The 15,186-nt window shown below is 38.5% G+C and overlaps 2 protein-coding genes across 2 annotated transcripts; both read right to left on the bottom strand.

The window, feature by feature from the left end:
• Positions 1-1,136: 1,136 nt before the first annotated feature.
• LOC110907572 lies at positions 1,137-2,434 on the bottom strand. The gene is made up of 2 exons (XM_035983358.1): positions 1,797-2,434; positions 1,137-1,496 (listed from the first exon to the last, which is right to left on the bottom strand). The coding sequence occupies exons 1-2, from the start codon at positions 2,405-2,407 to the stop codon at positions 1,148-1,150; spliced, it is 960 nt and encodes a 319-aa protein (XP_035839251.1). The 5' UTR covers positions 2,408-2,434; the 3' UTR covers positions 1,137-1,147.
• A 1,203-nt stretch (positions 2,435-3,637) lies between these two features.
• On the bottom strand, positions 3,638-8,355 carry LOC110904296 (BEL1-like homeodomain protein 8). Its single transcript, XM_022150139.2, has 5 exons — positions 8,145-8,355; positions 6,680-7,829; positions 5,216-5,595; positions 4,915-4,975; positions 3,638-4,327 (listed from the first exon to the last, which is right to left on the bottom strand). The coding sequence occupies exons 2-5, from the start codon at positions 7,754-7,756 to the stop codon at positions 3,878-3,880; spliced, it is 1,968 nt and encodes a 655-aa protein (XP_022005831.1). The 5' UTR covers positions 7,757-7,829; positions 8,145-8,355; the 3' UTR covers positions 3,638-3,877.
• Between the last annotated feature and the right edge of the window lie 6,831 nt (positions 8,356-15,186).

Below are 15,186 nucleotides of genomic sequence, written 5' to 3'. Positions count from 1 at the left end.
ACACATGAGAAAAAAGTAGTTATGCACTTACAAATTTGAACTAAAACAAATTTCTAACAACAATTTTAACATGAAATAATTTTATACTTAATTTTTTAAATAAAATTACATCGTAATATCCAGAATTCCACTCTATTTAAGTTTGATATGTTTGGTTTAAATACATGATATACGTGTAGTCGTGTTTATGATTTACAAGCGTTAGCATTTCAAAGGTATGGCTTCAAATATAAGCATATACATAAATATTTTGAAAAGAAATGTTTTTAGCCATCATGTATTTAGAAAACATGCGCTCATGGCTCTAAATCATGTGAGGCAAGACTTTTTTTTTAATGGTGAGAATCTTTAAGTTGTTTTGAGAGAGATCTTACACTTTTCTAAACAGAGGGTCCTAATCCTACTCTGGCTAGACTATGTTGTCTTAACCGGGTCTACGTTGGCGTCAGGGTTTGGCTAACGGCGTTCACCGGGAGACCATACCACCCACTGCCAGTGGCAGGGGCTTGCGCCGCCACAAGAGAGAATCTCTTTGGCGTAACGCACGGTGAACTAAAACCCGGGGTGACTCGGGCTCAAACTCTTGACCTAGGGTCTGGGAGAACTACCATTCATTGTCTTTATCCATCAAACATGACACTAGTGGGGGATTGAACTTGGGTCTCTAAAGAGAACCCAAGTCTTTCGAACCACTAGAGCACAAGTGATGAATATGTGGGGCAAGACCTTAACATTGCAAAACGAGAAATTAAGATTTTTGGTAATAAACCCCACCCCAAATTCTTACGATTTTGATTTTACTTTGTAAATTGTCGTTAAAATATGTATTCAGAAAATATCTAGATGTTTGGATCATAAGGGTATAAGGAGTGGTTAAACAGTTTAGAGTGGCAAAACATTGAACCGACCAATCAGAGCGTGCCATGTCAATTTGGCAAAAGTGTTTAAACTTTGCTGAAAAGTGTTGGCATTGGTTTAAACACTTGCTGAAGTGGTAAACTTTTATGATTATTTTTTTTTTTTGCAATAATTAATTTAATATAAATAAATAAAAAACAATAAACTTTCATAATAAATTAAATTAAAAACATCAAAGTTACACTAAATTAAAAAACAATAAAATTACATTAGCATGAAACAATTTAAACTAGTCTTCGTCGGAATCGGCCAAAAGATGGGGCAAATCTTGACTTGCGAGATGATCTATGAGATCGTGTTTGAGTCTCCAATGGGTGTCTTCATTCAACAATTCGCCCAACACCGTATCGTCTAGAGCCGGCTCGACCGGAGGATCCCGAATGTGCACCGGTGCTATCGCCTTTCCATCGTCTTTCAAAATCATGTTGTGTAAAATAATACACGTGTACACGACATTCCTAATTTTTTTAACCGATCTTGCTCGCATCGGTCGACTCAATACACCCCATTTCCCCTTCAAAACACCAAAAGCCCGTTCGACGTCTTTCCTTGCCGCCTCATGTTGCCTCTTGAATTTCTTTTCGTTTATTTCGTGAGGGTAAGGGATAGACTTCACAAACACGGACCACGAAGGGTAGATTCCATCCACGAGCAAATAACCACGTTTGTATAAATGGTTGTTAACGTAAAATGGACATTTTGGCGCGGTTCCATTTCGTTCCGTTAAAAATAACGGAGATTGTTGTAGAACATTGATATCGTTTTGAGAACCCGGTGGACCGGCAAAAGCATGCCAAAACCATAAGTCTTGAGAAGCAACCGCTTCGAGCATAACAGTCGGGTATCTATGATCTCCTCGCATATATTGGCCTCGATACTCTGTCGGACAAAAACGCCAAACGAAATGGGTGCAATCAAGGCTACCGAACATACCTGGAAGGTGATGTTTTTCCTCATGAGCTTGGTATAAAAGTGCCATGTCGTGGCTTGTCGGTCTACGTAAGAACTCTGGACCGTATATTTTGCAAACCGTGTCACAAAAATATTCTAGGCACTCGCGGGAAGTTCTTTCGGCCATATGCAAGTACTCGTCGTTCTCGTCTGGAGTGTTTCCAGTTGCGAGCTGTTTAATAGCCGATGTCACCTTTTGCAAGGGCGTAAAGCCCTGCCTACCTCGCGCATCGGGGGCCTCTACAAACCACGGGTCGTTCTCTTCCACATCGGACACAATTTGTAGAAACAAACGTTTTGACATACGGAACCTATGTCGAAAGATATCTTCGTTGTACTTCGGGTCTTCGACAAAATAATCCGCCATGAGTGTCTCGTGCCCCTCCTCACGTTGACGTTCAATATATCTCCTTCGGTTAGATGTGCCGGTATCTTGAAGTTCGGCTTCTTCGATAAGATTTTGAAAAAAAAGAATGCTACTATCGGATGAATCGCTACTCATGGGTGGGAACCATAACGGGGGGAGGTCGTCCGACATTTTGTAAGATAAATTTTTTGAAGGAATTGGTTTGTATGAGTATTTGATTTGAAGGAAATGGTGTGTGTTATATATATATAGAGATTAATTTATAAAAAAAAAATTCTTTTTTTTTTTTTAATTTAAACGGTCATATGACCGTTGGAAGGTGGTCCCCCCCTTTTCCCTTCTTCTTCTCGCGTCGGCATAGGGTGCCCGATTTCAATGTTTTGCCGCATGCCTTAGAGGTTGGCGGCGGTGTTTGCCGCGCGGCAAAGCGGTTTACCGCCCCAACCTCTCGCCCACTCCGTATGCCCTAACTAAGGTCCAGTTTGTTGGTAGTTAACTTTATGAAGTACATGCAATAATCTTGTTAATGACAATGACTTTATTCAGGGAATTTTCCTCCTGATGGACCCATGCCGATTAGTTGAGATGACACAATGGTCCTGGTGGATCCGGAAGCCAATTGATAACTAGTTAGCCAGTTCAACTCACAAACTAATTTTTAATTTAAGGGTCAAATCACATAATTAGCACAATCCACCTAGAGGTTGGAGATGATTTCACTTTTGTTCTATTCCTTCTATGGAAAGTTACACTTTGCAACCTGCAATATTACACATTTTTTTATTCGGCATAATTAAATACCCTTTTGCCTTTGATTCGATTAGGAGAAGCCTTTCTTTCACGATCACGAAACATTGCTTTTATGAAAGTGTTGAAAAATGCTCACCTTTCACAGAGAATAGTTTATGGATCGGCTTTGTGTTAAAAACCAAACCAAAAATTTATAATTCAGTTTTTTGGTTTTTGAAAAGCGTTTGGTTTTCTCAGTTTGATTTTCGTGATAAATTCAGTTTGCTTTTTTATCTTGAAATTTAAGGGCCTAAATGTTTTTGTTAGTAAAATGATTAAACGTAGGCTTAAATTTTTTAGGCTACAGCATTTCTTACTTTCTTATGCGTTACATAAATAAAAATTAATCTATAAATTCAATAACATAACATTAAAAAATAAAATGTTATTTCAGTTGGAACCGGTTTTTTCCGTTTTAAGAAAATTCAAAACCAAAAGCAAACCATAAACTTAGGTTTTCAGAAAATACAAAACGAATCGCCAGGTTTTTGTATGGTTTGATTATTTCGGATTTTGTCATTTGGTTTTGGTTCGGTTTTGTCGGTTTTGTTTGCTCACTCCTAGTTACCTTAGTGCACAAATAAATTTTAAAAACCAAATTGAACATTTCCATGCATCAAATTTTTGCAAGCTTTCACAACAATAGGATATCTTGCTAAATTTAGAGATCAAAGAGTAGGGTTTGTAGAAAGGAACTTCCATATTTAGCAAGTACAATGAATAAAAAACCCCCGGTTCTTTTCAGCATTCGAAACAAAAACTAGCGTTTAACATCTTCCAAGCGTGTCCATTTTTTATCTTCTACTGCCGGTTTTTCTTATTGTGACGGTCCATCCACAATACAACTAAAATCTAACCAACAAAATCGTGTATCAACTGACCTCCAAAATGTTGCTGAAGCTGTTGAACATGTTCAGCATTCTGTCTAAGACCCAAAGTAAGTGAAACCGGGCCCAGCCCAGTTGCATCAAATGTGGCCCGAGGATAGGGCATGATGCTCATCAACCGGTCCATGCCAGAAAGAGGAATCTGGTACTCGGCCCTAGCTTGTTTCTCATGGTCCCGTAGTTGGTCATGTGGTTCATCAGCGGTTAAATTTACATTCACACCCGGGTTCCTCGAACATTCTGGTGGTTGCTGTGTGTTTGACAATGAGCTCATGTCCATCCAGCTGGCCTCTTGACCATCTGATTGCGGGTGAGATGAGCTTGCTTCAGCCAAGCCTTTGGTTTCAAGGGTGTGGATCTCTTCCACCATTGGTTTCCAAATTCGAACCCTTGCATTTATAAACCAGTTGGACACCTGATTCAAAGCATATAGCAAAAGTTACTTAAAACTTTTTTTTTTCAACAGTAAACTAACCTACTCCTATTAATTAAATACCAGGAGACACCTTACCACCACACCATAATGTTAAATGCACGTGACATGTCAGGGAAATGAAATTTTAACATATTTTTTTAACTAGATGTCGCTTTTTTTATTCATGTCTTTTATTATATATCTTCATATTCATATTAAATACTTTGTATCTCTTGCTACTATAGTTTATCAACCAATTTATATCACCGGTGGTTTACTACTAGTGTTGTGCGTTATTACTACAAAAGTTGTTGCCTTGATTCCGTTACCCACATTTTATGTTATCTGGATTACTACAAAAGTTTTTTGAGCCAAAGATATTTCTAGAGAAAAGGTTTACCCTCATTCCACCTTCCCTAGAACTACAAATGGTATTCTCTGTGGTAACTTGGTTAGTATGTTAGTAACATTTGAATTTATTAAAAGTTATTTTAGACCATTATGGCAATTGGAAAGTCAAAAGTCGTGCAAGAAGCTATAAACTGATAGTACCTATGTTAGACCCTGAAAAGTCAAAGATTGCTAACCTGGTTTCTGGTTAAGCCAGTTTGAGTTGCCAGCATATGCTTGTCTGCATCCGAAGGGTACCTTCAAATAGTACAATACTACAATCAAATTTAATGTACATTTAATAACCATTGTATCTACAAAAATAAACACTAATGCCTCAAAAAAAAAGTTAAAGAAAGTTTTAACTTGTTATATTTGGTAGCATTCCAACACAACCACCTTCAAAAATCAATCATTCACCACTTGCATATGGTGCAACTAGTAGTAATAAATCAAAAAAAAAAAAAAAAGAGAGAGAGAGAGAGAAAGGAGCGTTACGGGTGCAGGAAATGATCGAAAAGCCAAGTTTTAAGAACTGCTATAGCGCGTTCCGGTAGACCTCTCTGTGGCCTCCACACAGGCTGTTGTGGTACAAAGAATCCAGCCGAACCCCCACCGGATTTTATCCGAGAAGTACTTGTTGCGTTGGCATCAAAAGCTTTACTGACAGTGGTAGAAGAACACAAGCCGTCTCCAACTGTTTTCCTCATTTGTGACAGTTGCTCGGATATCACGTTCTTTACATGATGAAAATGTCGCGAAACCGCCTTAAGAGCCAAACAAACATAAGGAGTGGCAGCACTAAGTCCGGCCACCGTCTCAAAAGATGAAATCACCATCTGCATTTGTTGCAAATACTGCTTGTACCTTCTGCATACCTTGTGAAAATAAACAAATCCGAATGAATCCAGAACTCGAATCAAGAAAACAATAATTGAAAAGTAAACAAAAATTAACAGTATCGTGTGTAGCATGCACTAAACGTTAGAAAAATGCGACACCAAGTGGAGTCTAGGGTCCGTTGCGAAAAGTTTGATGGGAAGTGAAGGAACAATAATGGCGAGGATTTAAAACTTTATTAGTGACAAAAGAGTGGGGCAAACCTACAGTTCAAGCTTCTTTAATCTGTCCCCTAATTGCAAGAATATCTAAATGATTGAATTTACAAAAACCATAAAAGTAACAATAAACAACTTAAGAACTTTAGGTCAAGCACCATCTAAGTTCCATCACAAATATATAGAAACTTTGCTTTTTTAGTGATAGGTTTACTAGGACTGAAAGAGAGCTCAAACACCTTAGGTTAAGCTCATCCCATAACATTTTGAACTCCACTTGAATATCTTAAAACTTACACATAAATTTAACTTAATTCCAATTATAAATTAATTCCACTTGAATATCTTAAAACTTACACATATTATACTTAAAACTTACACATAATTTTAAGTGTTTATCTTAATTCCACTTGAATATCTTAAAACTTTATAAATTCCATTTTAGATATGCATGCAAGTTAATTTTGGCTCCAATAATTTTAACTTAACAAAATTTGACAGCCATACTAATTTCAAATAAAAATGTAAGCTCTATATATATATTGGCTCTAGCAAAACTAATTTTATTAAATGTCGTTAGAAGTTAAAAAAAAGTATATTGTTACTAGTGCGTATTAAATGCTGCAACGACATGATAGGAGTAGATTAGTTTGTCGTTAAAAAATAGACAAAATATTGTTACTAGTGCGTATTAAATGCTGCAACGACATGATAGGAGTAGATTAGTTTGTCGTTAAAAAATAGACAAAATAAAAGTGAACCGGTACGTTATAAACCCGAAGGAAGACATAAATATTACTAGACTCTTGATACCTTTAAGCTCGTTTACTATGTTTAAACCCGACACATGATTAAGGATGAAGAACAAATGAAGAGAGATATATATTGATAATAATTAACCTACCTCCTCTTGCATATACAATAACCTGGCTTTCTTCCGATGAAATTCGGGCCGAAGAGACTCACTACCGGAGCTGATCCGACCACTAGCATGTTCATCCGACTCACCATATGAACCACCAACTGCACAATCAGAAACCCTACTCATTTCTTCTTCAAGAATCTTGTGCGAGTAAGCATCATGACACGTTTGAGCCAACTCCTGATACCCTACTTCACAACTCACACTCAAAAGTTCTTGTGCAGGCTTAATATACTTCGAGTTCTTCAAAATTGTAGCGTAACCGGTGAACGGCCCCAGTGGGCCGGTATTCCGGTGAGCAAAAGCTGAAACACCCATCAAAGATTTAGCATCCGAGTTGGGTAAAAGATCCGACTTTAGAGGGTTTTGACCGGATTGTAAACCGGGTTGATCGTCTTTAAGCTGCGGAACCGATGAAGAAAGTGATAAAGACAACCCTTGTGTGCTGCAGTTACCCTCTTTAACTACCATTCTTGTTTGTTGTTGTTGCTGTTGTTGTTGTTGTTGTTGATGTTGTTGTTCTCTATGATCACTAACCCGATTTGCTAAAAAACCCGATTCATCAGAACCGTTCATCCAACAAGGAAATGACTGGTTCATCCCTGGATCATTCTTGCTTTGTGGAGGTAGTGCAAGAGTCACATGATCTTGCTGAAGGGCATTATGGTAAAATGGGTCTTGATGGTACCCATAGCCTGAATAACTTACACCATTATTAACCCAGTGATCACCGGCAACTTCTTGTTGAGAAGACACAACAGGTTTCCAAGCGTTACTACAGTCTTGTGGGTATGGCAAGTTAGCATAAACGCTGTCGTTTGAATGATCTTGATCATGAGACGAAAAACCTTGTAAAAAGTGTGGGTTGTTGTTGTTTCTAGCAATTGAAGTGAGCATTTCAGAAGGTAAGACATTTGGGTTGTATGAAAAAGGTGGTTGTTGTTGTTGTTGTTGATGTTGTTGGTGGTTAAGGTCGCCGGAGTTTTGCTGGAATCTTAACTTATGTCGCCGGTTTTTCTGGGCTACATGAGATTCCACTCTCAGATTGTTCATCTCCATCAACAGCAGGCAACTTTAACAACTGATATATAAGTTATAAACAACTTATAACACTTTAATGGTTTAATGATTCCTGCATGGATGTATTAATTAAACTATTAATAGAATTTAAGTTCATTTATTCAGTTACAAATTAACCTACACATAGTTCAATAACACACAGAATATTAAATGAAAATTATTAACTTTAAAGAATGACAGAAGTAACACACACACGTACACACAAGATCAAACAAAACCCAATGAAAATATAGAAATCTGCAAAACCCACATGACAAATTCAGTGACTGAGTTAAAGATCTGATTCAGTAGTACTGATCATGAATGAAGCTGCTGCTGTTCTTGTTCAAGTGTGTGTTTGTGTGTAAACTTGTGTGAATAAACTTACCTTTGAAAAGACATTATAGACATATGTGATGGAACTTATGACGTTTGAGGGATAAGAGCTGCCGGAGAGAGTGGATTGGGCACCGTGTGCGGCGGAGAAGTGGGTGTGGAAAGTGGCGTAAGAGACAGGCGAGGGTGGGGGAGAGAGAGAGATATTTGTGGATGAGAGAGAGAGGAGTAGGACAATGATTACAAAGGTGATAATTTCCAGTTGGCTATTTAGGTGTCTCTCCATGACCTAAACAACACTGTGTATTGTGGTTGAACGGCGTTGGTATTTAACTAACGGCGAGTATTGTTTGTCTCTTCGTGACCTAAACGACACTGTGTATTGTTATACGGCGTTAAGGTTTGAAATAACGGCAGATACTCTTATGTCATGAAATCGATTCGTTTGCTTAAAGATAAGCATATTTTGGTTCTGTTTATTGGGATAAGGAGTGTAAATATAAATGAGTATCTTGTTTTATGTAACTTATTTGTATTATATATTTACTTTGTAGAGAGCTTTAGGGTTTCAAGTATTGACATGATTTGATTAAAGATGTCCTTTTTGATATATTAGGTGGATTTCTGCTAAGAAAGAGGCACTGGTGAATTTAACTGACCCATTTGTGGAGAGATTTCGGGTTTCAGGTATCAGCATGATTTGGTTAGAGATGTCCTCTTTGACATATTCAGGCGGATTTCTGCTACGAAAGAGGCACTGGTGAATTTAACTGACCCATTGGAATGAAGATCTACTCTCAAACCAACCGACATTTTGGTCTTTGGATGGACAAGAGGAAAACATGTTTGTGTGGATCTAACAAGGGTTTCCCCACTTGTGAGCTTGGGGGTAGTGCTTTCACGATGGGTCAGACTGCTTTAAAAGCTATTTCGGGCAAAATGACCAAACACGAGAAAGTGTCTTGACAACCAACACGTGTATATCCCAGTTGCATTTGACACTTTTGGTTTCCTTACGCCAGAGGCTGTGGGGACCTGCTTAGTCGAGTCCAAAGGGTCATACATAGTAATGTCATAACCCTGATATCTATAATTATAGTTTTAAAAAGACTTGGTTTTGCTATTTAAAAAGGAGTAGCGCCAGCTTGTTGTCTGTTGACCTTCTATTTCAATGCAATTTCTTATCAAGTTTAGTATATGATTTATTTTGTATTATTTAATAAATGTAGGGGCCGTTTGGCAACTTCCGAATGGTTAGGTGTTAAACCAGTAAGAAGTCTGAACCATTAAGAGCCAGTATAATACTTAACCGTTCAGAGGCAAATGTCTGACCAATTCAGATTAGAGGTCTTAACCATTCAGACTCAGTATAATACTTAAACATTTAGAGACAAATGTATGAACCATTCAGACATTGTTTGCAAAACAAACAATCTCAACCATTAAGAGCCTTATTAAGAGCTAAACAAACAGTCTCCTAATACAATTATAAAGTGATATTATATATTTGTATTATTTAATTAATGTAATGTAATTATATAATTTTATATTAAGTTTAACCTTCCAATAGTTTAATAATATTTACTTATACAATCAATTAAAAAAAACAGGTAAATGACTGACAAGCTACGACATAACCTCCTTAGGATAGCAAAATTAATCCTATTAAACACAAAGCTATACATCTTAGGGGTAACCTCCTTTAGGATAACACAACACACTAAACCCTGTTGAGGAATTCCACGGCCACCGAGGCTAGGAAACCAAGTGTAACAAAAGCAAATAAGATAAACATGTATTGATTCTCTAAACATATTTTCTCATGTATAAAAACTTTCTCTAATTCCACTTTCAACGCTACCTGATTAGCAAAAAACTCATTGTCTCTGAGCCCAACAAGGGAAGACACTCCTGTAAGCTCCACCAAGCTTGTTTCCACATGCCCACCCAAACACAAGAATGTCAGCTGGCCAAAGAATAGACTTCCCATCGAGCGGATTCGTCAGGAAGTTTATCGAGCCTCTTTTTTAACCGAAATCCTTGTCTGCTTCATAATATCCCTGACCAAATCATGTATGTATTTAAACCCAGGTAACTCCTTGCAATGGACTGCATGCTTGCCAAAAATATCTAAAGAAACCTTGCGGAACTCTGGGAAATGCCCATCACCGGAAATAGATGGATCATTAATCGGTACTTAAGTATTGTTAGTACTCCACAACCGACATGTGTTGGTCCAATCCTTCAATGGAGATGACTGTCAGAAAATCCTGGGCATTAGGGGACCGAAGACAATCAAACATCACATTTTGGCGAGGGGATAAATCAAACTTCTCTTTCAAACTTTGGATGGTTCTAATATATAGGGCACTCGCCAAAGCATCATGGGTTTTAGGGGGGAGGTGTCCTTACTAGAGAACATGTTAAGATCGAAATCAGGAAAGGACCTGTGCAAGCAATGCAACACACACCCATAATTAGAATCTAACATGATAATACCATAGTCCCAAAGAATGTGGTCTTCCAAACTCCAATATTGTGTCCTTGAGCCACGAAAGTATACCTAGATACATCCTTAGCGAAACATCGACTCATACCCCAAAACAAGCTGGGAGAGATGCCAACCTCCATTAAAGGTCCCAAAAAGGGACCGCTGCAAACAACAAGATTCTCGATCGCTCTCCGGAGGCCTTTGTCAAAAACAGATGCAGCCTCCCCTACATACATAGGCTAGCACATTCTGAGTCCAAACAACAACTAATTAAGACCCATACATGAACGGACCAAGAGGAGCTCGTATTGAGGGTCTCGCAGACGTGGAAGATAACTCATCAGATCCACTACATAAGATGCCTTTTTCACGGCAAAACTACAGATGAAACCCGTATCATGGCTAACAATGCCGCTGACGAGTTTCATACCCAACATCGGCCTATCAATCCTGCGAGAAAACAAACCCTCCTACACCTTTACTCCGTTGCACGATGGCTAAAATACTTTTGTTTTCCTGATGTTTAGTTCAATCCCCAAAGTTAGCCCCTCAGATTGTAACACCCCGTGTTTCAAAAGTCAAAGTCAACATTGAAGTCAAAGGAAGAAAAGCTTGCTAATGGTGATCTGTCACTCCTGGCTCAATTCCTGTTTTGACTTCTTTGACTTGTAGTTTGTCTATTTGTGTTGTTACGTTAGTTGTATTATGTGGAGTACTTGTTAATGATCGATGTTTATCGCATGTTTTATCGCTCTATCGCTTATCGCATCGCAATCGCAATCCGAATTTATGCGCTCTGGATATTGTTTTATGTGTGTGTGCTTTTTATGTGTTACTTGTGCATGTTTACCTATGTTTATGTTATGGTGATTAATCAAAACGCAATCGTAATCGTAATCGAATCGCAAACGTTAAACGCAAGTTAATTAGGATGATTGTATATTAGATATAGTAGTTGGGATTAATGAGAAACTCTCGCATCGCAACGCTCAACACGCGAATCGAAACAGCAGAACTCGTCGCGCCGAACACTCGAATCGAGTGGCCAACCGATCGGGTTGACATCCGATCGAGTTGCCACCCGATCGGGCTGCCACCCGATCGACCAGCCATTTTCCCCACTTTCCTTTTTGGGAAATCCTATAAATACCCCTCATATGTCACATCACTTGATGTGACAGCTCTCACTCGACTCAACTCGCTCCAACCCACTTTTCTTACGATTTCTCGCGATTCTTGTAACTTTTCAAACTAAATCTTGTACTTTCTTGATCTACACGCACTCTTACACCTTTCTATCTTTTGAATCTTCACTTTTAACCGTGAAATCACTAGATTTGAGGTGTTCTAGGATGATGTCATCATGGAGTTCTTTTGAACTTCATGTTTTGGCTTCAATCCACCAAGAACAACTTAGATCTGGACGATTTCCACATAAATAAACAAAGATCTTGCATAGATCTGAACATATTCATGGTGAAAAGGATTGAAAGATGGTTTTCAAGCTTTGTTTCAACTCTTTTACACTCAATGCACTCAAAACTGATAGAATCGGAGCTTGTTCTGATCTTTTACTCATTCTTTGTAGTGTGTTAGTTCAAGATCCGAATTCTATCCAAGAGACTACAGATTTCGGGTTAAGCATGAACCACCGGCTCGAGCCATGGACGAACTGGACTAGGGTGATTCTTGTTCGATCGAATCACTTGGGGCTTGATGAGGTTATGTTGCTTAGCACGTATCACATCGTCTCACTTGGGGCTTGATCAAAACTATAAACTATCAAAAACAACCAAGTGTCAAGACGGTCAAGCCATCGGAACAGATTGCCGCCCGATCGGATTACCATCCGATCGGATTGCCACCCGATCGGACAACGGTCCAACCGGCTAGCACCTTGGCCCCACACTGAGACTTTTTGTTTTAACTTTGGAGGATCTGAACATCGAACGGATTACCGTCCGATCGGATTGCCATCCGATCGAACTACCATCCGATCCTATGATGTTTGGGACTTCAACACTTAAACAATTTTCAACATGTTTAATGCACTAACAGTTCCAACGGATTGCACCCGATCGGTAGACTATCCGATCGCGTGACAACACTGCTGTGAACTTGTTCTCTGAGAATTACCTCGCCGAACGGATCGCCGTCCGATCGAACCACCGTTCGATCGACCGACCTGAAAGGTAGAGATACTTCTCTGTTTTCAAAATGCTACAACAAAAACTTCAAAAGGCAAACCATCATACACAAACACATCCTCACCAGACGAGGTGACAATCCAATCGAATGGTCATCCGATCGAACGACCATCCGATCGGATTACCATCAGATCCTTTGATACTTTGCACCGTTTTACGCGCCCCTTATCGTTTATGCTATCGTTCTGATCAGGCTAAACTCACTCTAGCGCTCCCTTCAATCCATCATCGCTGTGAGTATACTCGAACCCTTTTTGCTTTACGCACTTTTGGGTGTTACATACGTTACTTATTCTAAATCACATCGAATACACTACGTAATACTTTAACGCTAACCGCTACCGCATGTATACGTGACTCAATGATTGCTTGTTTGTTATGTTTACACATGGATTGATGTCTACCAGCCTTAGCAACGACAGTACTATAGTTTCGACTCAGCACCTGTTCACTCAAGGGTTGTTAAGGACAATTAATCACATGATTCACAGTGGTGAATATGTATTACGAACTGCCTTGCGCAGTCAATCCGCAGTCATTGGTATTGATAGGATCATGTCGATAACTTACGTGCTTCATTTCACACGTTGTACATGCTGGTTATGCGTAAACAATTTCAAACTCTATTATATCTATTAAACTTGTATGCTCACCTTTACACTATGTGTATTGACTTTTACTTTAACATGCGTGGCAGGTGCTTAAGATGTTAAAATGCTTGGCTTGCTGTGAAATCGAGGCTAGGAAAGGTCTAGAAACAAATAAACGAATTGTCTATTTTGAAATCTGAGTTGTCGGATCAGTATTTGTTTATGAGACAATTATTTGTAATAACTGTTTTATTTGATATGTTATGGTATGAGACATGACGTTTTAAGTATCTGGTAATTAATAGTTGTTATGGATACTCATGGACAATCTGTTTTGCTCAGTGCTGCGCCCCGATGTTTCCGCCATCGGTTGGGGTGTGACACAGATCTTATGATATATATAGCTTTAGTCACATCTTTAGCATATTCTTTAATTGTACAATCATCGAGGTCCTAAACATGGAATAGTAATTTGCATCTAATCCATATCTAGTGAATGAGAGGATGCAAAATTAAGGCAAATAGAAGAGGCTCAAAGGGGTGCCCTTGCTGACCCCAATTGTGGATCAAATATGCTGTTCTCCGATGTATAACCTAGTCGGTTGCTCATATTGGAGACCCACCCGTACATAAATAGATGGGTAGTGGGCCCGAACTTCAAGCATGAGGGCAATCCTATCCATCAGGTTGAAGCTGTTAGAGAAATCAATGCTAAGCATAGCCAACGATCTGTCTGAGTAAACTTGTTTAAGAATCTGTCGATGCTATAGAGCACAACCTCAGACCCATTGGGAATCCCCAACCCAAATTGAAAATCACCGAGATATTTAGTCATATCCTTCCCGACACCCTTCATAGCCATCTTAGAGACTAGCCTCATCCAAATTTCACCTAAGACAATAGGCCAAATCCCATTGTTCGGCAATGACATGAGGGGGTAGAAGCAACAAACTTCGCCAAGACGGTAAGGCACCTCCCACCTAAGCACAAGTTGACCACTACAGATTAAGCAACCAACCGATGATTGCCACCCTTTATATAGATGCCATATTCATGTTTTAGTAAACTATTTGTATAATATTATATTATTTCAAAGTCATGTTTTAGTAAACTATTTTATATTATTATATTATTTCACAAAATGGATCCTAACCTTTTCATCATGTTTACTAAACAAGAAGTAGTAATTTTGTTTACATACCATAAGTTTCAAAAGTGTGGTGTGCAAACTCTAAAGTATAGCCACACATAAAATCCCGATGCCTTTAAATATACATAAGTACTTAAGTAGTTTTAACAAAAGTAATGTTGACCGCTCTGGATGCTCGACTACTCTTTCTTGTATACATTTGAATTGATTTTCCAAAAATAGTTGATTACCAATAGTAGTTGATGAATAAGAATATATAACTGAAACTCGAAGTTGAGTTCGAGATTATATGAAAGCAATCATTTAAAAGTAAAGACTCATATGAAATTTAAGATCAACATTCGCCTACGTTGATCAAGTTCATGCTTACTTTGACTACATTTAGCACAACTCTAGAGCATGATCGGCTTGGGCCACGAGCCATTTGAGGAAACTCATAGCACAACCTTTTTAACAAAGTAAGTTTACCATTTGACTTCCAGATCCCAATTTTTCATTACCTGGCGTATACCAACACAACGTACAATAAGAATCGATATCGTTATGTATATACACTTTGTAATGAATCCTTCAACTATGCGTACAATTTAACCACAATTGACACTTTTATTTACATGTGAAGATTAAGTCCTCGATCCTCAGTCTTTTCACAATAA

The sequence above is a fragment of the Helianthus annuus genome, chromosome 14 (assembly GCF_002127325.2).
Source record: "Helianthus annuus cultivar XRQ/B chromosome 14, HanXRQr2.0-SUNRISE, whole genome shotgun sequence".
Lineage (NCBI taxonomy): Eukaryota > Viridiplantae > Streptophyta > Magnoliopsida > Asterales > Asteraceae > Helianthus > Helianthus annuus.
Note: the sequence above shows the minus strand (reverse complement) of the source record. Positions and strands in the feature narration are given on the sequence as shown.